This window comes from Heterodontus francisci, chromosome 16 (assembly GCF_036365525.1).
Source record: "Heterodontus francisci isolate sHetFra1 chromosome 16, sHetFra1.hap1, whole genome shotgun sequence".
NCBI lineage: Eukaryota > Metazoa > Chordata > Chondrichthyes > Heterodontiformes > Heterodontidae > Heterodontus > Heterodontus francisci.
Genome location: NC_090386.1, coordinates 100,786,251 through 100,812,246, shown reverse-complemented (window position 1 = coordinate 100,812,246; position 25,996 = coordinate 100,786,251). Strand labels below are relative to the sequence as shown.

The 25,996-nt window shown below is 46.2% G+C and overlaps 1 protein-coding gene across 1 annotated transcript in view; it reads left to right on the top strand.

The window, feature by feature from the left end:
* Window positions 1-25,996, top strand: part of eif6 (eukaryotic translation initiation factor 6) — a 161,083-nt gene that overhangs the window by 94,472 nt on the left and 40,615 nt on the right. Inside the window, exon 4 of the mRNA XM_068048745.1 lies at window positions 19,761-19,937. Coding sequence (XP_067904846.1) covers window positions 19,761-19,937 — 177 coding nt within the window. The remainder of the gene's footprint in view (window positions 1-19,760; window positions 19,938-25,996) is intronic.

The window sequence follows — 25,996 nt, the reverse complement described above, 5'->3', positions numbered from 1 at the left end:
GTGGGAACAGTTTCTCTCTATCTACTCTGTCCAGACCCATCATGATTTTGAATACCTCTATCAAATCACCTCTCAGCCTTTTCTCCAAGGAAAACAGTCCTAACTTCTCCAATCTATCTTCATAACTGAAATTCCTCATCCCTGGAACCATTCTCATGAATCTTTTCTGTACTCTCTCCAATGCCCTTGCGTCTTTCCTCAAGTGCAGCGCACAGAACTGGATGCAATACTCCAGCTGAGGCTGAACTAGTGTCTTATACAAGTTCAACATAACTTCCTTGCTCTTGCACTGTATGCCCCTATTAATAAAGCCCAGGATACTGTATACTTTATTAACTGCGCTCTCAACCTGTCCTGCCACATTCAATGACTTATGCACATATACACCCAGGTCCCTCTGCTCCTGCACCCCCGTTAGAATTGTACCCTTTATTCTATATTGTCTCTCCATGTTCTTCCTACCAAAATGAATCACTTCATATTTCTCTGCATTGAACTTCATCTGCAACTTGTCCGCCCATTCCATCAACTTGTCTATGTCCTTTTTGAAGTTCTACACTATCCTCCTCACTGTTCACAATACTTCCACGTTTCATATCATCTGCAAACTTTGAAACTGTGCCCTGTACACCAAGGTCATTAATATATATTTCAGGTAAAGCAAGGGTCCCAACACTGACCCCTGGGGAACTCCACTGCAAACCTTCCTCCCGCCTGAAAAACATCCATTAATCACTATTTTGTTTTCCTGTCACTCAGCCAATTCCGTATCCATGTTGCTACTGTCCCTTTTATTCCATGAGTTGCTAGTCTGCTCGCAAGTCTGTTGTGTGGCACTGTATCAAACGCCTTTTGAAAGTCCATGTACACCACATCAACAGCATTGTCCTCATCAACCCTCTCTGTTACCTCCTTAAGAAACTCCAAGTTAGTTAAACATAATTTTCCCTTAAGAAATCCATGCTGGCTTTCCTTAATTAACTCACATTTGTCCATTGTTACAACTGTGAAGGAGTGAAATGTCAAAGTCTGAGTCACTTGCCCACTCTGGTGCCATTTATTGTTTATTAACTATTGAATTCATCACTAATGCAATTTTCTGTATGCAAGTTTCTCCTGCGTTCTCTTCTAAATCCTTTGCATTTAATTGTGTGACGATGGTCTCTCATTCCAGACCCCTCAATCACTGGGAACAATATGCTTCTCTTTACTTGGATTAGGACTATTGCTTATGCATGATAACTTCCAACACAGATTGGCTGGGCCAAATGGCCTGTTTGACTGTTATATTCCCTCCTGGTGACCTACCTGGCCATTATTTTTGGGGTTTTATTTTCATTTCTTGGAGATTATAATCGGAAGAGTGAAGCTCCATTTCATTCAGTTCCTGAGTGTGCAGGTGATGTGATGTGTGTTTGACATCATTTGCATTGTGCATTTGTAAACCAATGAAACGGAGTTACTAAATAGTTTGGAGTAGGTGCAGCTTCTTTCTAAGTGTTGTAAATTAGTAATGTTCATTAGTGCTGTGGTGAATTATCTCCTCTCGTGCTAACGGGATTTATTATTGATAAACTTAGAATAGCTTATGGTAGATCAGATTTTAAAATTTAATCTTGTGACTTTCCTTATGTGAATCTGGAGACTGCCTGACAGGAAAGGAGCAGAATGCAGCCTTTTAAATCTGTTACTGGCTAAAAGCCTCAAAATCTGAAGTTTATATAGCTGTATTCTGGTATTACATTGCTGTTCCCAGTACTGGGCTGTTTAACATGAGCAGGCAAGACGCAGGTGCTGATGACGTCTGCCTGTTTTCTCTGCAGTGATGGGACTGCCAAATGTAAAAGTGGAAATAACTTTTGTTCTGTTGTCTAGGTGCCATGTCAAATGTGCAGGTTGTATAACGAGTAACTAATCTTTCTAGCTGTTCTTCCCACTTCTCTTCCCTGCCTCCTGGAAAAAGCTGACTGTGCTTGCAGAACCAACTATTGATTCTGGAAGTGTTCCTGCAGATTGGAAGGTAGCAAATGTAACCCCACTATTTTTAAAAAAAAAACAAGGAGAGAGAAAATGGGTAACTATAGACACTGACATCAGTGGTAGGGAAAATGCTAGAATCTATTATAAAGGATATGATAAGTTTAGAGATACAGCACTGAAACAGGCCCTTCGGCCCACCGAGTCTGTGCCGACCATCAACCACCCATTTATACTAATCCTACACTAATTCCATATTCCTACCACATCCCCACCTGTCCCTATATTTCCCTACCACCTACCTATTAGAATAAATAGGGGCAATTTATAATGGCCAATTTACCTATCAACCTGCAAGTCTTTGGCATGTGGGAGGAAACCGGAGCACCCGGAGGAAACCCACGCAGACACAGGGAGAACTTGCAAACTCCACACAGGCAGTACCCGGAATTGAACCCGGGTCGCTGGAGCTGTGAGGCTGCGGTGCTAACCACTGTGCCGCCCATGAAAGTATTCTTCCAAATACTGCCATGGAATCTTTCATGTTCACCTGAGAGGGCAGACAGGGCCTCAGTTTACCAAAGAATTATAGAATAGTATAGCACAGGAGGAGGCCATTTGGCCCATTGAGTCTTTGGCAGTTCTTTCAAAGAGAAATCCAATTAGTCCCACACCTTCCTCTTTTGCCATATCCTTGCAGTTTTTGCTCTTACCTGAAAGACGACAGCTCCAAGAGTGCAGCAGTCCGTCAGTACTACATTAGAGAATCAAGCTAGATTTCGTGCTTAAACATCTGGAGTGGGACTTCAATCCACCACCCATTCAGCCACACTAATAGGTGTGAAGATCAGCTTCAGAACAAAGCAGTGTCTACCAAAAATTGTGTTTTATTCAAAAATAACTAAACACAAGGTCTTCTAATATGAACTGATGCTCATAAATTTGAGCTATAATGTCCGATGACAAATTGTTTGCTGTCTTCCCAACTAATGACGAAATAGTGAATTTCTATTTTCTGGGATTCTTATTGTAGAAACACCTACAGTTCAAGCTGTATCTAAAACCTCATTTAGTTGCTGTAAGGACACATATGATCTGCTCTCCAGAGGGCGAATACACACTGACCATTCCAGATACAGGGTCCAGGATCTGCAGTGCCTGATGGTTTAGTGGTGAAAAGACCATACATCAGTAGCAAGATCCTCCCATGCAGGCCAGATACCACTGTAGACTGCATTCAGGAAACATATTTCCTCAAGTGATAGGAGCTAGCCTTTCGATATCCCCTCCATTTACCTCAAACATACTAGAAAACATTGAATTGCTTCACCAGACCAAGTAGATTGATGCTTTGCCCTGGTGACAGAACAGAAAACTTCCTTTTCAAAGTGTGGCCTGCAATAATTTAGGGTTTCTTCGCATCCCATGAATGACATTCTGTGGAGCTTTCCAGGGTCTGGACACTTAGAAAATAATGGTAGGATTGGGCAGAGTCAACATGGATTTATGAAAGGGAAATTATGTTTGACAAACCTGTTGGAGTTTTTGAGGATGTAGGTGGGAGAATAGGTAAGGGGAAACTAGTGGATGTTGTGTATTTGAATTTTCAGAAGACTTTCAATAAGGTCCCACACAAGAGGTTAGTAAACAAAATTAGAGCACATGCGATTGGAGTAAGATACTGGCATGGATTGAGAGTTGGTTAATGGACAGAAAACAGGGAGTAAGAATAAATTCTCAGATTGGCAGGCTATGACTAGTGGGATCAGTGTTGGGCCCCAGCTATTCGCAATCTATATCAATGACTTGGATGGGAGGACCAAATGTAATATTTCCAAGTTTGCTTATGACACAAAACTAAGTGGGGACATGAGTTGTGAGGAGGGTACAGAGAGGCTTCAAGGGGATTGGACAGGCTAAGTGAGTGGGCAAGGACATGGCAGATGGAATATAATGCACTTTGGTAGAAAAAAACAGAAATGCAGAGTATTTCTTAAATGGTGAGAGGTTGGGAAGTGTTGATGTACAAAGGGACCTGGGTGTCCTTGTTCACAAGTCACTGAACGCTAACATGCAGGTACAGTAAGCGATTGGGAAGGCAAATGGTATTATTTTATTTTTGTTTTAGAGATACAGCACTGAAACCGGCCCTTCGGCCCATCGAGTCTGTGCCGACCATCAACCACCCATTTATACTAATCCTACATTAATCCCATATTCCTACCACATCCCCACAATTCCCCTACCACCTACCTATACTAGGGGCAATTTATAATGGCCAATTTACCTATCAACCTGCAAGTCTTTGGCTGTGGGAGGAAACCGGATTACCCGGCGAAAACCCACGTGGTCACAGGGAGAACTCGCAAACTCCGCACAGGCAATACCCAGAACCGAACCCAGGTCCCTGGAGCTGTGAGACTGTGGTGCTAACCACTGCGCCGCCCTTATGTCCTTTATTGCAAAAGAATTTGAGTACAGGAGTAAAAGTGTTTTGTTGCAATTGTGAGCCTTGGTGAGGCTGCACCTCGAGTATTGTGTACAGTTTTGGTCTCTACCTAAGGAAGGATATACTTGCAATAGAGGGAGTGCAACGAAGGTTCACCAGACGAATCTCTGAGATGGTGGGATTGTTCTATGAGGAGAGATTGAGGAGACAGGGCCTGTGTTCTCTAGAATTTAGAAGAATGAGAGATGATCTCATTGAAGCATACAAAATTCTTACAGGACTCGATAGGGTAGATACAAGAAGGATGTTTCCCCTGGCTGATGAGTCTAGAACCAGGGGATACAGTCTCAGAATAAGGAGCAGGCCATTTAAGACTCAGATGAGGAATTTCTTCACTCAGAGGGTGGTGAATCTTTGGAATTGTCAACCTCAGAGGGCTGTGGAGGCTCAGTCATTGAGTATATTCAAGACAGAGATTGATTTCTAGGTATTATAGGTATCAAGGGATATGGGGATACTGCGGGAAAATGGCGTTGAGGTAGAAGATCAGCCACGATCTAACTGAATGGTGGAGTGGGCTTGAGGGGCCGAATGGTCTACTCCTCCTATTTCCTATGATTACTTCTACCCATGTATTCCAGCACAGGGGCCAAATACTTTGAATCCCTGTCCTCACCATTTTTAAGCCATGTTTCTGTTATTGACTCTACATCATATTCCTACACAGCTATTTGTTCTTGTAGCTCACCAACCTTATTCGCCATGCTTTGTGTGCTTGCTTACATGCATTCTAAATCTGACCTTGTATTCCTTATAGTCCTTCTTGGTCTGCTTCTATCTAATTTGGTAATACTGCCTTCTCTAGTACTATCCAACACTCCAACTCGTTTATGCACCTTATTCTTTTATACTTCTGTATGCTGCTGCCCGTTCCCCAACCACAGGAGAGAACGTCCCATCAAGGACATTGGTCCCAATCCTATTGAGGTCCAACCTTTCCCTTTTAAATAGGTGCCCCCTGCCCCAGAACTGGTCCCGATGCCCCAAGAATCTGAAGCGCTTGCTCCTGCACAATGCCCCAAGCCACGCATTGATCCTCCCTGTCCTCCTATTTCTACTCCCGTTAGTGCATGGCACTGGGAGTAATTAGGAGGTTACGACCTTTGAGGTCCTACTTTTTAACTTTGTTCCTCGCTCATGAAAATCATAAAAAACATTGAAAATAGGAGCAGGAGTAGGCCATTCAGCCCTTCGAGCCTGCTCCGCCATTCATTATGATCATGGCTGATCATCCAACTCAGTAACCTGTTCCTGCTTTCTCCCCATATCCTTTGATTCCTTTCACCCCAAGAGCTATATCTAACTCCTTCTTGAAAACATACAATGTTTTGGCCTCAACTGCTTTCTGTGGTAGCGAATTCCACAGGCTCACCACTCTCTGGGTAAAGTAATTTCTCCGCATCTCAGTCCTGAAAGGTTTACCCTGTATCCTTAGACTATGACCCCTGGTTCTGGACTCCCCCATCATCGGGAACATCCTTCTTGCATCTACCCTGTCAAGTCCTGTTAGGATTTTATAAGTTTCTATGAGATCTCCCCTCACTGTTCTGAACTCCAGCGAATATAATCCTAACCGACTCAATCTCTCCTCATTCGTCAGTCCCACCATTCCAGGAATCAGTCTGGTAAACCTTTGCTGCACTCCCTCTATAGCAAGAACATCCTTCCTCAGATAAGGAGACCAAAACTGCACACAATATTCCAGGTGTGGCCTCACCAAGGCCCTGTATAATTGCAGCAAGACATCCCTGCTCCTGTACTCTAATCTTCTTGCTATGAAGGCCGACATACCATTTTCCCTTTTTACCGCCTGTTGCACCTGCATGCTTACTTCAGCAATTGGTGTACGAGAACACCCAGGTCTTGTTGCATATTCTCCCCCTCTCAGTTTATAGCCGTTCAGATAATCTGCCTTCCTGTTTTTGCTACCAAAGTGGATAACCTCACATTTATCCACATTATACTGCATCTGCCATGTATTTGCCCACTCACTCAACTTGTCCAAATCACCCTGAAGCCTCTCTGCATCCTCCTCACAACTCACCCTCACACCCAGTTTTGTGTCATTTGCAAATTTGGAGATATTACATTTAGTTCCCTCACCTAAATCATTAATATATATTGTGAATAGCTGGGGTCCCAGCACCGATCCCTGCGGTACCCCACTAGTCACTGCATGCCATTCAGAAAAAGATCCGTTTATTCCTACTCTTTGTTTCCTGTCTGCCCACCAATTTTCTATCCATCGCAATACACTACCCCCAATCCCATGTGCTTTAATTTTACACGCTAATCTCTTATGTGGGACTTTGTCGAAAGCCTTCTGAAAGTCCAACTAAACCACATCCACGGGCTCCCCCTCATCAACTCTACTAGTTACATCATCGAAGAATTCTAGTAGATTTGTCTAGCATGATTTCCCTTTCGTAAATCCATGCTGACTCTGTCCGATTCTACCACTGTTCTCCAAGTGCTCTGCTATAAAATCTTTGATAATGGACTCTCGAATTTTCCCCACTACCGACGTCGGGCTGACTGGTCTATAATTCCCTGCTTTCTCTCTACCTCCCTTTTTAAATAGTGGGGTTACAGTAGCTACCCTCCAATCTGTAGGAACTGTTCCAGAGTCTATAAGAATCTTGGAAGATGACCACCAATGCATCCACTATTTATAGGGACTCTTGCTTAAGTACTCTGGGATGCAGACCATCAGGCCCTGGGGATTTATCAGCCTTCAATCCCATCAATTTCCCCAACACCATTTCTCTACTAATACTGATTTCCTTCAGTTCCTCCCTCTCACTAAACCCTGTGTTTCCCAACATTTCTGGTATATTTGTGTCCTCCTTTGTGAAGACAGAACCAAAGTATGCATTTAGTTGGTCAGCCATTTCTTTGTTCCATATAATAAATTCCCCTGTTTCTGACTGTAAGGGACCTACAAGTCCGACTGTAGGACCTCAATACCTGCTCTTTCTCATTGGTGGGGACGTGTACCACAACCTCTGGCTCACTCCCTTCCCCCTGCATGAATATTCAGCACCCTCTCCGTGATGTCCTTTACCCAGACAACACACCATCCGGGACTCAGGATGATGGTTATAGGAATGCCTGTGTGTACCCCTGACTATGGAATCTCCTATACAACTGCATTTCAACTCTTTGCTGTTCCCTCCTGTGCAGTCTCTTGCCCATTGGTGCCATGGTTTGGACTGCACTCCTTTCGGGTGTCGCCACTTCCAGCAGTCTCCAATACTGAGTACCGGTTTGAGAGTGGCTCACAGCTCGAGACTCCTGCACTTCCTGCCGATTCCTACTCTTCCAGGTGGCCACTATTATCTCCCATCCACTTTTCTGAACTCTCACTGCCTGTGGGGTGACACCTCCTGGGAAGTACAATTCAGGAAACTCTTCCCCTCTGCTCCAGCTCGGAAATCCTGAGCTCAAGCTCAAGCAGCTGAAGCCACTTCCTGCGCATGTGGTTTCCCAAGACACATGAAGAGTCCTGAAGTTCCCACATGGCACAGGAATTGCAGCAACAGGTCTCCCGTCTAAATATTCTCTGTTCCCTCTTTTAGAATCTAGTTACCACCTTTGCATAAACTATTAAGTTTAATTAATGCCTCCAGACCTGCTTTGTGCTATTACTTTTAATATTACTGGACTAGTAACCCAAAGACCCAGGGTATTGCTCTGGGGACATGGGTTCGAATCCCACCACAGCAGAAGGTGGAATTTGAATTCAATGAATAAATCTGGAATTTAAAAAAAAGTGAGTCTAATGATGGCCATGAAACCATTGTCAATTGTTGTAAAAACCCATCAGGTTCACTAATGTCCTTTCGAGAAGGAAATCTGCTGTCCTTACCTGGTCTGGCCGACATGTGACTCCAGACCCCACAGCAATGTGGTTGACTCTTACATGCCCTCTGAAATGGCCTAGCAAGCCACTCAGTTGTATCTAACTGCTACAAAGTCAATAAAAATGAATGAAACTGGACAGACCACCCGGCATTGACCTAGGCACCGGAAACGACAACAGCAAACCCAGCCCTGTCGACCCTGCAAAGTCCTCCTTACTAACATATGGGGGCTTGTGCCAAAGTTGGGAGAGCTGTCCAACAGACTAGTCAAGCAACAGCCTGACATAGTCATACTCACGGAATCATACCTGACAGACAATGTCCCAGACACTGCCATCACCATCCCCGGGTTTGTCTTGTCCCACTGGCAAGACAGACCCAGCAGAGGTGGCGGCAGAGTGGTATACAGTCGGGAGGGAGTTGCCCTGGGAGTCCTCAACATCAACTGCGGACCCCATGAAGTCTCCTGGCATCAGGTCAAACATGGGCAAGGAAACCTCCTGCTGATTATCACCTACTGCCCTCCCTCAGCTGATGAGTCAGTACTCCTCCATGTTGAACACCACTTGGAGAAAGCACTGAGAGTGGCAAGGGTGCGGAATGTATTCTGGATGGGGGACTTCAATGTCCATCACCAAGAATTGCTCGGTAGCACCACTACTGACCGAGCTGGCCAGGTCCTAAAGGAGATAGCTGCCTGACTGGGTCTGCGGCAGGTGGTGAGGGAACCAACAGAGTGAAAAACATACTTGACCTCATCCTCACCAATCTGTCTGCTGCAGATGCATCTGTTCGTGACAGTATTGGTTGGAGTGACCACTGCACAGTCCTCGTGGAGGCAAAGTCCCGCCTTCACATTGAGGATACCGTTGATCGTGTTGTGTGGCACTATCACCGTGCTAAATGGGATAGATTTCGAACAGATCTAGCAATGCAAAACTGGGCATCCATGAGGCGCTGTGGGCCATCAGCAGCAGCAGAATTGTACTCAACCACAATCTGTAACCTCATGGCCCAGCATATCCCCCAACCTACCATTACCATCAAGCCAGGAGACCAACCCTGGTTCAATGAGTGCAGGAGGGCATGCCAGAAGCAGCACCAGGCATACCTCAAAATGAGGTGTCAGTCTGGTGAAGCTAGAACACAGGACTACTTGCGTGCCAAACTGCATAAGCAGCATGCGATAGAGCTAAGCGATCCCATAACCAACGGATCAGATCTAAGCTCTGCAGTCCTGCTACATCCAGCCGTGTATGGTGGTGGACAATTAAACAACTAACTGGAGGAGATGGCTCCACAAAATTCCCCATCCTCAATGATGGGGGAGCCCAGCACATCAGTGCGAAAGATAAGGCTGAAGCATTTGCAACAATCTACAGCCAGAAGTGCTGAGTTGATGATCCATCTCGGCCTCCTCCTGAAGTCCCCAGCATCACAGATGCCAGACTTCAGCCAATTTGATTCACTCTGCGTGATATCAAGAAACGACTGAAGGCATTGGATACTGCAAAGGCTATGGGCCCTGACAATATTCCGGCAATAGTACTGAAGACCTGTGCTCCAGAACTTGCCCCTAGCCAAGCTGTTCCAGTACAGCTACAACACTGGCATCTACCCGGCAATGTGGAAAATTGCCCAGGTATGTCCTGTACACATAAAGCAGGACAAGCCCAACCCGGCCAATTACCGCCCCATCAGTCTACTCTCAATCATCAGTAAAGTGATTTTATTGCTTGGCAATAACCTGCTCAGTGACGCTCAGTTTGGGTTCCGCCAGGGCCACTCAGCACCTGATCTCATTACAGCTTTGGTTCAAACATGGACAAAAGAGCTGAACTCGAGAGGTGAGGTGAGAGTGACTGCCCTTGACATCAAGGCAGAATTTGACCGAGTATGGCATCAAGGAGCCCTAGCAAAACTGGAGTCAATGGGAATCGGGGAAAACTCTCCGCTGGCTGGAGTCATACCTAACGCAAAGGAAGATGTTTGTGGTTGTTGGAGGTCAATCATCTCAGCTCCAGGACATCACTGCAGGAGTTCCTCAGGGTAGTGTCCTAGGCCCAACTATCTTCAGCTGCTTCATCAATGACGTGCCTTCAATCATAAGGTCAAAAGGGGGGATGTTTGCTGATGATTGCATAATGTTCAGCACCATTCGCAACTCCTTAGATACTGATGCAGTCCGTGTAGAAATGCAGCAAGAGCTGGACAATATCCAGGCTTGGGCTGAATAAGTGGCAAGTAACATTCACGCTACACAGGTGCCAGGCAATGACCATCGCCAACAAGAGAGAATCTCACCATCTCCCCTTGACATTCAATGGCATTACCATCGCTGAATCCCCCACTATCAACATTCTAGGGGCTACCATTGACCAGAAACTGAACTGGAGTTGCCATATAAATACCTTGGCTATAAGAGCAGGTCAGAGGCTAGGAATCCTGCGGCGGGTAACTCATCTCCTGACTCCTCAAAGCCTGTCCACCATCTACAACACTCAAGCAGCTCGACACCATCCATGACAAAGCAGCCTGCTTGATTGGCACCCCATCTACAAACATTCACTCTCTCCACCACCGATGCACAGTGGCAGCAGTGTGTACCATCTACAAGATGCACCGCAGCAACTCACCAAGGCTCCTTCGACAGCACCTTCCAAACCGGTGACCTCTCCCACCTTGAAGGACAAGGGCAGCAAATGTATGGGAGCGCCACCACCTGCAAGTTCCCCTCCAAGTCACACACCATCCTGACTTGGAACCACATCGCCATTCCTTCACTGTCACTGGGTCAAAATCCTGGAACTCCTTTCCTAACAGCACAGTAGGTGTACCTACCCCACATGGACTGCAGCAATTCAAGAAGGCAGCTCACCACCACCTTCTCAAGGGCAATTAGGGATGGGCAATAAATACTGGCCTAGCCAGCGACGCCCACATCCCATGAATGAATAAAAAATTAATTCGCTTACTGTTATACCTACCCTAATTGACATTTTATTAATTTGTTTAACTAGCTAAGCTGTAAATTTAGTACAGTACTTTATAGTTTTCTGGCCCCAGTTTAAACCACTGCGTTAGTTTAGAGAGGGGAAGGAAACCTCAAAAATCACCAACCTGCTTTCCTGTCTTGTCTTGACCCACACTGCTACAGCTCCATCTGTGCTAAAGGGTTAATATTTGTGCTTCCGAAGTGTGGCATTGCAAGCTGCAGAACTGGCACTGATGGTGTGGTTAATATATGTCAACTTATGGTAACTTTAAACAATAATTCACAGCTCCCGCAGTCCCGTTTCACTGCCAAACTGTTTGAATTTGGGTATAGCTTGAGCTGCACCTGCTGGTCCCTGACCCACGTGCCTTGGCAGCACCTCAGCATAGTAACATACCCACTGGGTATGGGTGGTCAGCGTTGTTGATCACCTTTGGCTTCAATCATTGTATTTGGGCCATCCTAATGAGTTCAGCAGTGCACGATTGCAGGTTTTATTTATTTTTCTTTACTCATCTCAAATAATTTAAATTGTTCCTGGGTATTGCAGCTTAGGGTTCAATTAAAATATGGAATTTCCCTAGTAATCCCCTCTTACAGGACACTGCTGTGACCTCACCCAAGTGACCATTCCTGATGTGTGAGCCTTGACGGCAAACTATTGGACCTTGAAACTGTTTTTGCCCACTATCCACACACACACACGCTGCAGGGGTTAACCGGTCAGTAAAGAAGAGGTAAAATGCATGCTCCCACCACCCCAACTCCACTCCTTCCTCAGGCTGAGGAGCAAAGCTGCACATTTGCAACTCTTCAGTTGCACCACTGAAAAAGAGAAAAGGAATGTTGGCATTGTCTTAACCTTTCCCTTACGGAGTATTGCATCCAGTTCTGGGCACTGCACTATAGGATGAATGTGAAAGCACTGGAGAGAGTGCAGAAAGAATGGTTCCAGGGATGAGGAACTTCAGTTATGATTTAGATTGGAGAAGTTAAGACTGTTCTCCTTGGAGAAAAGGCTGAGAGGTGATTTGATGGAGGTATTCAAAATCATAAGGGGTCTGAACAGAGTAGATAGAGAGAAACTGTTCCCACTCGTGAAAGAATCGAGAATGAGAGGGCACAGATTTTAAGTATTTGGCAAGAGAAGCAAAAGTGACATGAGGAAAAACTTTTTCACGCAGCGAGTGGTTAAGGTCTGGAATGCACTGCCTGAGAGTGTGGTGGAGGCAGGTTCAATTGAGGCATTCAAAAGGGAATTAGACTGTTAACTGAAAAGGAAGAATGTGCAGGGTTCAGGGGAGAAGGCGGGAAATAGCAGTAAGTGAATTGCTCATTTGGAGAGCTGGTGCAGACGCGATGGGCTGAATGGCCACCTCCTGCGCTGTAACAATTCTGTGATTGTTACATAGACCAATTGCAGCTGCTCCACGAACATCAGTGAAGTGGGTGACTTTGCCTTTGGTGATGACCCGGGCACAGAGAACTCCCTACTCTTGGGGCTGTTGACTGTCATCAGATATATGACAATGAAAGTGCAGTGTTCCTTCAGTGCTACATTGCAATGTCTGTCTAATTTATACAATGGGATGGCAGTGGGGGGCTTGGAACCACAGCCTCCTGACCTAAAGGTGAGAGCACTGCCTTCCGAGAGGCGTTAACACGGCCTCATGGTGCATCTTGTGGTTTCGCTTTTTTATCCTAGTGCAGCCTGAGACTACTTGTGTCAGTCATGGCCTGCCCAGCATGTGAAGATTATCAAAAGTGGAGCTGGAATTCAGTGCTCTGCCTACTCCTTCTGTTGCTTTCCAGAAAGACAAACCAACAGAGCACTTTTAGGAGGCAGAGGTCGCCCCAGGATCCAAAGACCAAGGGCCACTGAGCAGCTGCCCATGATTTCAATGTTGATCAAGAGCTTGTCATGTGAGGTGATGCCCAGCCTCTGCCTTACCACTGTCACAGTGCTTTCCTGGAAACAGCTCCCCTGTAAGTGCACTGCTTGATAACAGGGTCCCTTGATAGAGAGCTTGTGAATAGCACTGCCCCAAATCCCAAACACAGAAGAATTCTGCACCATAACAGTGAAACACTTTCATTTTCTGCATTCATTAATGTTTTGTTTAGTCATAGAGTTTTAACGGCACAGAAGCAGCCCATTCAGCCCATCAAGCCATTGCCAGCTCTCGACAGAGCAATTCAATCAGTCCCATTTCCCAGCTCTATCTCCGTAGCCTTGTAAGTTTATTTCCCTCAAATGGCCATCCAATTTCCTTTTCAAATCATTCATTGTCTCTGCTTCCAGCACCCTCGTAATCAGCGAGTTCCAGGTCATTATCACTCGCTGTGTAAAAAATGTTCTTCCTCACGTCTTGCATCTTTTGCCCAAAACCTTAAATCTGTGTCCCCCAGTCCTTGTAATGTTCAGCCAATGGGAATAGCTTTTCTTGTCTACCTTATGTAAACCTGTCAGAATCTTGTATACTTCTATCTAATCTCCCCCCCCCCCCCCCCATCTCCTTTCCTACCAGGAGAACAAACAAAGCTTCTCCAACCTAACCCCTAACCTTGGATTAATACCTGGGAGTATGATGTTATTGCTATTACTGAGACTTGGTTGAGGGAAGGGCATGATTGGCAACTAAATATCCCAGGATATCGATGCTTCAGGCGGGATAGAGAGGGAGGTAAAAGGGGTGGAGGAGTTGCATTACTGGTCAAAGAGGATATCACAGCTGTGCTGAAGGAGGGCACTATGGAGGACTCGAGCAGTGAGGCAATATGGACAGAACTCAGAAATAGGAAGGGTGCGGTAACAATGTTGGGGCTGTACTACAGGCCTCCCAACAGCAAGCGTGAGATAGAGGTACAAATATGTAAACAGATTATGGAAAGATGTAGGAGCAACAGGGTGGTGGTGATAGGAGATTTTAATTTTTCCAACATTGACTGGGATTCACTTAGTGTTAGAGGTCTAGATGGAGCAGAATTTGTAAGGAGCATCCAGGAGGGTTTTCTAGAGCAGTATGTAAATAGTCCAACTCGGGAAGGGGCCATACTGGACCTGGTGTTGGGGAATGAGTCAGGCCAGGTGGTTGAAGTTTCTGTAGGGGACTACTTTGGGAATAGTGATCACAATTCCGTAAGCTTTAAAATACTCATGGACAAAGACGAGAGTGGTCCTAAAGGAAGAGTGCTAAATTGGGGGAAGGCCAACTATACCAAAATTCGGCAGGAGCTGGGGAATGTAGATTGGGAGCAGCTGTTTGAAGGTAAATCCACATGTGATATGTGGGAGGCTTTTAAAGAGAGGTTGATTAGCGTGCAGGAGAGACATGTTCCTGTGAAAATGAGGGATAGAAATGGCAAGATTAGGGAACCATGGATGACAGGTGAAATTGTGAGACTAGCTAAGAGGAAAAAGGAAGCATACATAAGGTCTAGGCGGCTGATGAAAGACGAAGCTTTGAAAGAATATCGGGAATGTAGGACCAATCTGAAACGAGGAATTAAGAGGGCTAAAAGGGGTCATGAAATATCTTTAGCAAACAGGGTTAAAGAAAATCCCAAAGCCTTTTATTCATATATAAGAAGAAAGAGGGTAACTAGAGAAAGGATTGGCCCACTAAAGGACAAAGGAGGAATGTTATGCTTGGACTCAGAGAAAATGGGTGAGATTCTAAACGAGTACTTTGCATCGGTATTCACCGAGGAGAGGGACATGACGGATGTTGAGGTTAGGAACAGATGTTTGATTACTCTAGGTCAAGTCGGCATAAGGAGGGAGGAAGTGTTGGGTATTCTAAAGGGCATTAAGGTGGACAAGTCCCCAGGTCCGGATGGGATCTATCCCAGGTTACTGAGGGAAGCGAGAGAGAAAATAGCTGGGGCCTTAACAGATATCTTTGCAGCATCCTTAAACACGGGTGAGGTCCCGGAGGACTGGAGAATTGCTAATGTTGTCCCCTTGTTTAAGAAGGGTAGCAGGGATAATCCAGGTAATTATAGACCGGTGAGCCTGACGTCAGTGGTAGGGAAGCTGCTGGAGAAGATACTGAGGGATAGGATCTATTCCCATTTGGAAGAAAATGGGCTTATCAGTGATGGGCAACATGGTTTTGTGCAGGGAAGGTCATGTCTTACCAACTTAATAGAATTCTTTGAGGAAGTGACAAAGTTGATTGATGAGGGAAGGGCTGTCGATGTCATATACATGGACATCAGTAAGGCGTTTGATAAGGTTCCCCATGGCAGGCTGATGGAGAAAATGAAGGCGCATGGGGTCCAAGGTGTACTAGCTAGATGGATAAAGAACTGGCTGGGCAACAGGAGACAGAGAGTAGCAGTAGAAGGGAGTTTCTCAAAATGGAGACGTGTGACCAGTGGTGTTCCACAGGGATCCGTGCTGGGACCACTGTTGTTTGTGATATACATTAATGATTTGGAGGAAAGTATAGGTGGACTGATTAGCAAGTTTGCAGACGACACTAAGATTGGTGGAGTAGCAGATAGTGAAGGGGACTGTCAGAGAATACAGCAGAATATAGATAGATTGGAGAGTTGGGCAGAGAAATGGCAGATGGAGTTCAATCAGGGTAAATGCGAGGTGATGCATTTTGGAAGATCCAATTCAAGAGTGAACTATACAGTAAATGGAAAAGTCCTGGGGAAAATTGATGTACAGAGAGATTTGGGTGTTCAGGTCCACTGTTCCCTGAAGGTGGCAACGCAGGTCAATAGAGTGGTCAAGAAGGCATACGGCATGCTTTCCTTCATCGGACGGGGTATTGAGTACAAGAGTTGGCAGGTCATGTTACAGTTGTATAGGACTTTGGTTCGGCCACATTTGGAATACTGCGTGCAGTTCTGGTCGCCACGTTACCATAAGGATGTGGATGCTTTGGAGAGGGTGCAGAGGAGGTTCACCAGGATGTTGCCTGGTATGGAGGGCGCTAGCTATGAAGAGAGGTTGAGTAGATTAGGATTATTTTCATTAGAAAGACGGAGTTGAGGGGGGACCTGATTGAGGTGTACAAAATCATGACAGGTATAGACAGGGTGGATAGCAAGAGGCTTTTTCCCAGAGTGGGGGATTCAATTACTAGAGGACACGAGTTCAAAGTGAAAGGGGAAAAGTTTAGGGGGGATATGCGTGGAAAGTTCTTTATGCAGAGGGTGGTGGGTGCCTGGAACGCGTTGCCAGCGGAGGTGGTAGATGCGGGCACGATGGCGTCTTTTAAGATGTTTCTAGACAGGTACATGAATGGGCAGGAAGAAAAGAGATACAGACCCTTAGAAAATAGGCGACATGTTTAGATAGAGGATCTGGATCGGCGCAGGCTTGGAGGGCCGAAGGGCCTGTTCCTGTGCTGTAATTTTCTTTGTTCTTTGTTCTTGTAGCTAAAATCCCTCATCCCTGGAACCATTCTGGTAAATCTCCTCTGCACCCTCTCAAAGACCCTCACATCCTTCCTAATGTAGTGACCAGAACTGGATGCTATACTCTAGTTGGGGCCTAACTGGAGCTTTATAAAGGTTCACCATAACCTCCCTGCTTTTGTATGCAATACCTCTATTTATGAAGCCCAAGATCCCATATGCTTTGTTAACTACTGCCACCTTCAAAGATCTATGTACATGAACTACCAGGTGTCTCTGTCCCTGCACACTCTTTAAAACTGCACCATTTAGTCTATATTGCCTCTCCCTACCCCTTCTGCCAAAATACATCACCTCACACTTCTCTATTAAATCCATCTGCCACTTGCCTGTCCATTCTGCTAGCCTATCTGTGTCCTCTTGCAGTTGCTTGGTATCATCCTCACTGTCTGCAACACCTCCATAGAGTCATCGTTATACAGCACAGAAACAGGCCCTTCGGCCCACCGTGTCCATAGAGTCATCGTTATACAGCACGGAACAGGCCCTTCGGCCCACCGTGTCCATGGAGTCATCGTTATACAGCACGGAACAGGCCCTTCGGCCCACCGTGTCCATAGAGTCATCGTTATACAGCACGGAACAGGCCCTTCGGCCCACCGTGTCCATAGAGTCATCGTTATACAGCACGGAAACAGGCCCTTCGGCCCACCGTGTCCATAGAGTCATCGTTCTACAGCACGGAACAGGCCCTTCGGCCCACCGTGTCCATGCCAGCCATCAAGCCTATCTATTGTAATCACATTTTCCAGCACTTGGCCCGTAGCCTTGTATGCTATGGCATTTCAAAATGGTTCTTAAATGTTGAAATTTTACTCTCTATTCCAATCTCCAAATCACTCATGTATATCAAAAAAAGCTGCAGTCTTCGCACTGACCACTACAATCCTTCAGTCTGAAAAACAACCATTTACCAAGACTCGCTGTTTTCTGTCCTTAAGTTTGTTTTTTTTAATCCAATGAGACACTGAGCCTCCTATTCCATGAGCCTCAATTTTGTTAACCAGCTCCTTTTATGTGGTACTTCCTCAAAGGCTTTCTTAAAATCAATATGTCAAAATCCATTGCTTTCCTTAGGGTCACTTCTGATTTTTTTAAAAATGCTTTGTATTTTTGAAACTCTTTGCAGTAACTGTCGACGAAACCCACAGGTTGTGAAAGAATTGAAGCAAGTAGTAATAATCTTGCTTTATCTGTATTGTCTTTGTGACAATGATGTATCTGATCAGACTGTGTGGTACTTGCACCTTTACAGGATCATACTGCTTTCAAATTATTTATAACTCTTTTGTTCAGTATATTTTCACATTTGAGTTTGTTAAAGTGTTCACATACAATGAACATGTGATGAATCTAAAGACTCTACAGTTTTTCCATTTACAAAAAGCTAATGGGGAATCTGTTTGTTGGATATTAGTGTCAGTCACAATGCAATAGCTATTTCTCTGCCTCTTCACGCTGTAGAATTGACAGTGGCTGCTCGCACTCAGCAATACCAGTGCTCGTTGCCACTTGTCACATTAGCCCTGATATTGAACATCAGACTATTTGACCACAGGAGCCCCACCCAGCTATCCAGATGCAAGCGTGTGATCAGAGCCTGGACTCCTGGCTGACACTGGGATGATGAGGCTGAATCTCCGTGTGGCCTTCATGGCAGTTAACATCTCACTCAGCACAGGCCTGGTATTCCACTGGCCCTTCCTACACTCTGTGGTATTGTATTCACTTACTGGGCAGTCAGGGCCACAAGTTGGCATCTTGTCCCACGCTTTGTCAGCATTATCTGTCCAGTCACTTTGTAACAGGCAGAATGTCAACAAATTCAAACTTTACTGAACTGTAAAACCATCCTCATTCCACAACTCCCCATTGCCGTTCTATTTGACTGCACGGGTCCCATCAGAGCCTGGGGTACAATAATATATTTAATACATAGCTTGCAACGAATCTAAGTCGAGCAACCGACATTTAGCTGTGCAGCCAAAGCAACGCTGGTCACTGAGTTTGTTGTAGCTGGGATATCAAGCTGAATACTGAGGATTTTGCTTTGTTTATTAAGTCCTCTATTTATTTTTTCCCAGATTATACAAACTCTGCCTTGTTTGAGTTAGGGATTCATTTATTCCTATTTCTGCTATTTTTCAGTTTGTATTTTCTGCTTACGTTTTTACAAATAAATTGAATTCTGCAGAGAAGTTGGCAATTCCATCACACCTATCATACCATCAGGACATCCCAAAGCGCTTTGCCACTGAAGAAGCATTTTTGAAGAGTAGTCACTATTGTGGTGTAGGGATTATAACAGCCAATTTGCTGATCCATAGAATGGCCCCTCTGCCACTACGGCACTCCCTCGGTCCTGCCCCTCCACCACTGCGGCACTGCCCTCGGTCCTGCCGCTGCGGCACTGCCCTCGGTCCTGCCGCTGCGGTACTGCGCTCGGTCCTGCCGCTGCGGCACTGCCCTCGGTCCTGCCCCTGCAGCGCTCACTCATTCCTGCCCTGGGAGCATCAGCCCAGATTATGTGCTCAAAATCTCTGAAGTGGGAACCCATATCTTTAAGACCAAGGGGTGAGAGTGCTACTGCTGAGCCACAGCTGTGAAAGTGGAGGAAGAATGTAAGGAAGAACTTGTTCAAAGTACAGCCCCTTGTCTCTTTTTATATCCCTTTCCTTACCTGAGGGGAATCCCACTTTTGGATCTCATTCCCCTCTGGTTGCTGTTCACTTTCCCCGATGCTGGGAGCACTCCAGGCTTTTGGGTGGTTTTGATCTGTGTGGTTTTACACTGGACAGAGCCACTAAGACCTCGTACTAACAGATCCAAGGCCCTATTAGGGAAGCCTACCAGGCATGGTGAAACTTCACAAGGTAGAGATGGGAATGGCCTGTGTGGTTACCATTCACAATGAGTTGTCGCACTTTCTGTTGTTGTGAGAGTTCTTGGACTAAACACCTTTCTCTTCCTCTTTGTGCAGGAGACAGAGGAGATCTTGGCTGATGTGCTGAAGGTGGAGGTTTTCCGACAGACTGTTGCTGAGCAGGTTCTGGTGGGCAGTTACTGTGCTTTCAGTAACCAGGGAGGCCTGGTCCATCCAAAGACATCCATTGAAGATCAGGATGAGCTCTCATCCCTGCTTCAGGTTCCACTGGTGGTATGGCCAATTTGTTTCTTTGTTCCCCTCTCGTCACATATTGTTTTGATTTTGTGCTGCTTGTTCGGAAGATGATTAGCCAATAGCCCATCAGGTGTTTGACTGAAATCAGCTGAGATGAACTCTTCCAGGCCCCAGCTCAGTAAACTCTGTCCTAGTCACATTTCAGCCTGTTAGATGGGCCAGTGACTAGGAACAAGCCCATTCCCAGCTGCCTCAGCTGACCGAGGAAGTCAGCCATGTGGAGGAGGAAGGTGCCAGCATTGATCCCTATGAAATTTTGTTTTGTTTGCACTGGAGTGCTGACTTGGGTTGCATTAGAGTGCTATAGTGGAAGTTTGGGAACTGAGGATAATTAAGGGTTAATTTTATCTTAAATCTAATCTGTCTTTTATTTAGCAGATTAACTTAAAAGTTGCTGTTAGGGTTGGAGAAGGTGAGTTTTAGACCAGCTTTAAACAGGGTTCACTCAGGCTCTGCTTGCAGCTGCACCTTGTTAATTAGAGAATTGGCTTAAACCAGTTTTCAGGGGCTAGAGTCAGTCAGTATAAAAGTGAGCCATCTTACAGTGCTGACTTTGTTTACACTGGAGTGCTGACTTGGGTTGCATTAGAGTGCTATAGTGGAAGTTTGGTAACTGAGGAAGTTCGGTGAGGAGGGAGTGAGGAGCTCCTTTCACTTCCTACCTGTCCTCAGTGAGGGGAGCCGAGAGCTTCCAAAGAGCACAGCTGACTGGGGGAAGACTCGGAGGGCGGAGTTCCGGACCGGTAAGTATAAAAAACTTCTGGTAAAAAAAAACTGAAAGTGACGTCACAGGAAAGCTGTGACCTGATTGGCTGGTAGGGAATTTTTACTGAATTTGAAAATAAAACATTGATAAAAATTGATTAAAACCCTAATTAACCAATAAGTAGAGTAACTAAACCAGAGGGAGGAGATTACTGTATTTAGTTAGCATTTAATATTTATAGTAGGAATCTAGCACTAGGGACCATATAGTTAATTATAACAATTTAGTAAGGATTTAATAAGTATTTATCTGAAATTAATTTATTAATTAGTGCTAGAAATGTCAGTTAGAGGGGTGAAGTGCTTCACCTGTGAGATGTGGGAAGTCCGTGACGCTTCCAGCGTTCCGGACAACTACATCTGCAGGAAGTGTACCCAGTTGCAGCTCCTCACAGACCGCATGGATCGGTTGGAGCGGCAACTGGATGCACTTAGAAGCATGCAGGTGGCAGAAAGCGTCATAGACAGGAGTTTTAGAGAAGTGGTTACACCCAAGGTGCAGGCAGATAGATGGGTGACCGCTAGAAGGGGCAGGCAGTCAGTGCAGGAATCCCCTGTGGCTATCCCCCTCTCTAACAAGTATACCGTTTTGGATACTGTTAGGGGGGATGGCCTATCAGGGGAAAACAGCAGCAGCCAGAGCAGTGGTACCACGGCTGGCACTGTTGTTCAGCAGGGAGGGACAAAGTGCAGAAGAGCAATAGTTATAGGGGACTCGATAGTCAGGAGCACAGATAGGCGCTTCTGTGGACATGAAAGAGACTCCAGGATGGTATGTTGCCTCCCTGGTGCCAGGGTCAAGGATGTCTCTGAACGGACAGGGGGCATTCTGAAGGGGGAGGGTGAACAGCCAGAGGTTGTGGTACACATCGATACCAACGACATAGGCAGGAAGAGTGACGAGGTCCTGCAGGGGGAGTTTAGGGAGTTTGGTAGAAAGTTAAAAGACAGGACCGCTCTGGTTGTAATCTCGGGATTACTCCCTGTGCCACGTGCCAGTGAGGCTAGAAATAGGAAGATAGTGCTGCTAAACACGTGGCTGAACAGCTAGTGTAGAAGGGAGGATTTCAGATATCTGGACCATAGGGATCTCTTCAGGGACAGATGGGACCTGAACAAGAAGGTTGGGTTGCATCTAAACTGGAGGGGCACAAATATCCTGGCTGCGAGGTTTGCTAGCGTCACTCGGGAGGGTGGGAACCAGAGCAGTAGGACAGCAAGTGAAATAAATGAGGGGGAACTAGTAAATAAGGCCAGTAAGAGGAAGAGCAGGCAGGGAGATGTTGCGGAGCACAGCGGGACTGGTGGTCTGAAGTGCATTTGTTTCAATGCGAGAAGTATAACAGGTAAGGCAGATGAACTTAGAGCTTGGATTAGTACTTGGAACTACGATGTTGTTGCTATTACAGAGACTTGGTTGAGGGAAGGACAGGATTGGCAGTTAAATGTTCCAGGATTTAGAAGCTTCAGGCGGGATAGAGGGGGATGTAAAAGGGGTGGGGGAGTTGCATTACTGGTTAAGGAGAATATCAGCTGTACTGGGGGAGGACACCTCGGAGGGGTCGTGCAGCGAGGCAATATGGGTGGAGCTCAGGAATAGGAAGGGTGCAGTCACGATGTTGGGCCTACATGCCTCCCAACAGCCAGCGGGAGGTAGAGGAGCAGATATGTAGGCAGATTTTGGTAACAGGGTTGTGGTGGTGGGTGATTTTAACTTCTCCTATATTGACTGGGACTCACTTAGTGCTAGGGGCTTGGATGTGGCAGAATTTGTAAGGAGCATCCAGGAGGGCTTCTTGAAACAATATGTAGATAGTACAACTAGGGATGGGGCCATACTGGACCTGGTATTGGGGAATGAGCTCGGCCAGGTGGTCGAAGTCTCAGTAGAGGAGCATTTCGGGAACAGTGACCATAATTCCGTACGTTTTAAGATACTTGTGGATAAGGAAAAGAGTAGTCCTCAAGTGAAGGTGCTAAATTGGGGGAAGGCTAATTCTAACAATATTAGGCAGGAACTGAAGAATTTAGATTGGGGGCGGCTGTTTGAGGGTAAATCAACATCTGACATGGGAGTCTTTCAAACGTCAGTTGATTAGAATCCCAGACCGGCATGTTCCTGTGAGGAAGAAGGATTATTTTGGCAAGTTTCAGGCACCTTGGATAACGTGGGATATTGTGAGCCGAGTCAAAAAGGAAGCATTCGTAAGGGCTGGAAGGCTAGGAACAGACGAATCCCTTGAGGAATATAAAGACAGTAGGAAGTAAATTAAGCAAGGAGTCAGGAGGGCTAAAAGGGGTCATGAAAAGTCATTGGTAAACAGGATTAATGAAAATCCCAAGGCTTTTTATACGTATATAAAGAGCAAGAGGGTAACTAGGGAAAGGGTTGGCCCGCTCAAGGACAGAGAAGAGAATCTATGTGCGGAGCCAGAGGAAATGGGCGAGGTACTAAATGAGTACTTTGCATCAGTATTCACCAAAGAGAAGGACTTGGTGGATGATGAGTCTAGGGAAGGGAGTGTAGATAGTCTCAGTCATCTCATTATCAAAAAGGAGGAGGTGTTGGGTGTCTTGCAAAGCATTAAGGTAGATAAGTCCCCAGGGCCTGATGGGATCTACCCCAGAATACTGAGGGAAGCAAGGGAAGAAATTGCTGGGGCCTTGACAGAAATCTTTGCATCTTCATTGGCTACAGGTGAGGTCCCAGAGGACTGGAGAATAGCCAATGTTGTTCCTTTGTTTAAGAAGGGTAGCAAGGATAATCCAGGAAATTCTAGGCCGGTGAGTCTTAAGTCAGTGGTAGGGAAATTATTAGAGAGGATTCTTCGGGACCGAATTAACTCCCATTTGGAAACAAACGAACTTAATAACGAGAGGCAGCATGGTTTTGTGAAGGGGAGGTCGTGTCTCACTAATTTGATTGAGTTTTTTGAGGAAGTGAGGAAGATGATTGATGAAGGAAGGGCAGTGGATATTATCTAGATGGACTTCAGTAAAGCCTTTGACAAGGTCCCTCATGGCAGACTGGTACAAAAGGTGAAGTCACACGGTATCAGGGGTGAGCAGGCAAGATGGATACAGAACTGGCTCAGTCATAGAAGACAGAGGGTAGCAGTGGAAGGGTGCTTTTCTGAATGGAGGGATGTGACGAGTGGTGTTCCGCAGGGATCAGTGCTGGGACCTTTGCTGTTTATAGTATATAGAAATGATTTGGAGGAAAATGTAGCTGGTCTGATTCGTAAGTTTGCGGACGACACAAAGGTTGGAGGATTTGCGGATAGTGATGAGGATTGTCAGAGGATACAGCAGGATATAGATTGGTTGGAGACTTGGGCAGAGAAATGGCAGATGGAGTTTAATCCGGACAAATGTGAGGTAATGCATTTTGGAAGGTCTAATGCAGGTGGGAAGTATACAGTAAATGGCGGAACCCTTAGGAGTATTGACAGGCAGAGAGATCTGGGCGTACAGGTCCACAGGTCACTGAAAGTGGCAACGCAGGTGGATAAGGTAGTCAAGAAGGCATACGGCATGCTTGCCTTCATTGGTCGGGGCAAAGAGTATAAAAATTGGCAAGTCATGCTGCAGCTGTACAGAACTTTAGTTCGGCCACACTTAGAATATTGCGTGCAATTCTGGTCGCCACACTACCAGAAGGACGTGGAGGCTTTGGAGAGGGTACAGAAGAGGTTTACCAAGATGTTGCCTGGTCTGGAGGGCATTAGCTATGAGGAGAGGTTGGATCAACTCGGATTGTTTTCACTGGAACGACGGAGGTGGAGGGGCAACATGATAGAGGTATACAAAGTTCTGAGCGGCATGGACAGAGTGGATAGTCAGAAGCTTTTTCCCCAGGGTGGAAGAGTCAGTTACTAGGGGACGATGGTTTAAGGTGAGAGGGGCAAAGTTTCGGGGGTGGTGTGTGCCTGGAACTTGCTGCCTGGGGAGGTGGTGGAAGCAGGTACGATAGTGACGTTTAACAGGCATCTTGACAAATACATGAATAGGATGGGAATAGAGGGATACGGTCCCCGGAAGTGCAGAAGGTTTTAGTTTTGGCAGGCATCAAGATCGGCGCAGGCTTGGAGGGCTGAATGGCCTGTTCCTGTGCTGTACTGTTCTTTGTTCTTTGTTTGAAATGAGTTAGCTAGTCCCAGCAGGGCTGGTGACAGGGTTGTCATTAAGCTCAGCTCCTGCAGATTGACAAGCGGATGGAAATAGATCAGCCAGGAGCACCTACCAAGAACTGATAACTGAGTGGACATCCCATCACCAACTGGATTCGGAACAATTGTGATGTGTGTGTGTCCTGGTGGAATAGCCTGCTGGCCGGGTACTGTACCCCAGAACAATTCAGTCCCTCAGTGGGAGGGTGCAGACAAGCACTTTTTCACTCCTGTTTTTCAAATGTGTCCCCATATGGCTGATGAGGGAATTAGAGTAGTCGACTACATGTCTCTGACAGGCTGACCCATAGGAGCTGCCTGCTCAACTGCTGAACCCACTGCCCATTGTAAAAGCTGCCTGCTCACCCACTGTCCATTGTAAAAGCTGCCTGCTCACCCACTGAACCCACTGCCCATTGTAAAAGCTGCCTGCTCACCCACTGAACCCACTGCCCATTGTAAAAACTACCTGCTCACCCACTGCCCATTGTAAAAGCTGCCTGCTCACCCACTGCCCATTGTAAAAGCTGCCTGCTCTCCCACTGAACCCACTGCCCATTGTAAAAGCTGCCTGCTCACCCACTGAACCCACTACCCATTGTAAAAGCTGCCTGCTCACCCACTGAACCCACTACCCATTGTAAAAGCTGCCTGCTCACCCACTGAACCCACTACCCATTGTAAAAGCTGCCTGCTCTCCCACTGAACCCACTGCCCATTGTAAAAGCTGCCTGCTCACCCACTGAACCCACTACCCATTGTAAAAGCTGCCTGCTCACCCACTGAACCCACTGCCCATTGTAAAAGCTGCCTGCTCTCCCACTGAACCCACTACCCATTGTAAAAGCTGCCTGCTCACCCACTGAACCCACTACCCATTCTAAAAGCTGCCTGCTCACCCACTGAACCCACTACCCATTGTAAAAGCTGCCTGCTCTCCCACTGAACCCACTACCCATTGTAAAAGCTGCCTGCTCACCCACTGAACCCACTACCCATTGTAAAAGCTGCCTGCTCACCCACTGAACCCACTACCCATTGTAAAAGCTGCCTGCTCTCCCACTGAACCCACTACCCATTGTAAAAGCTGCCTGCTCACCC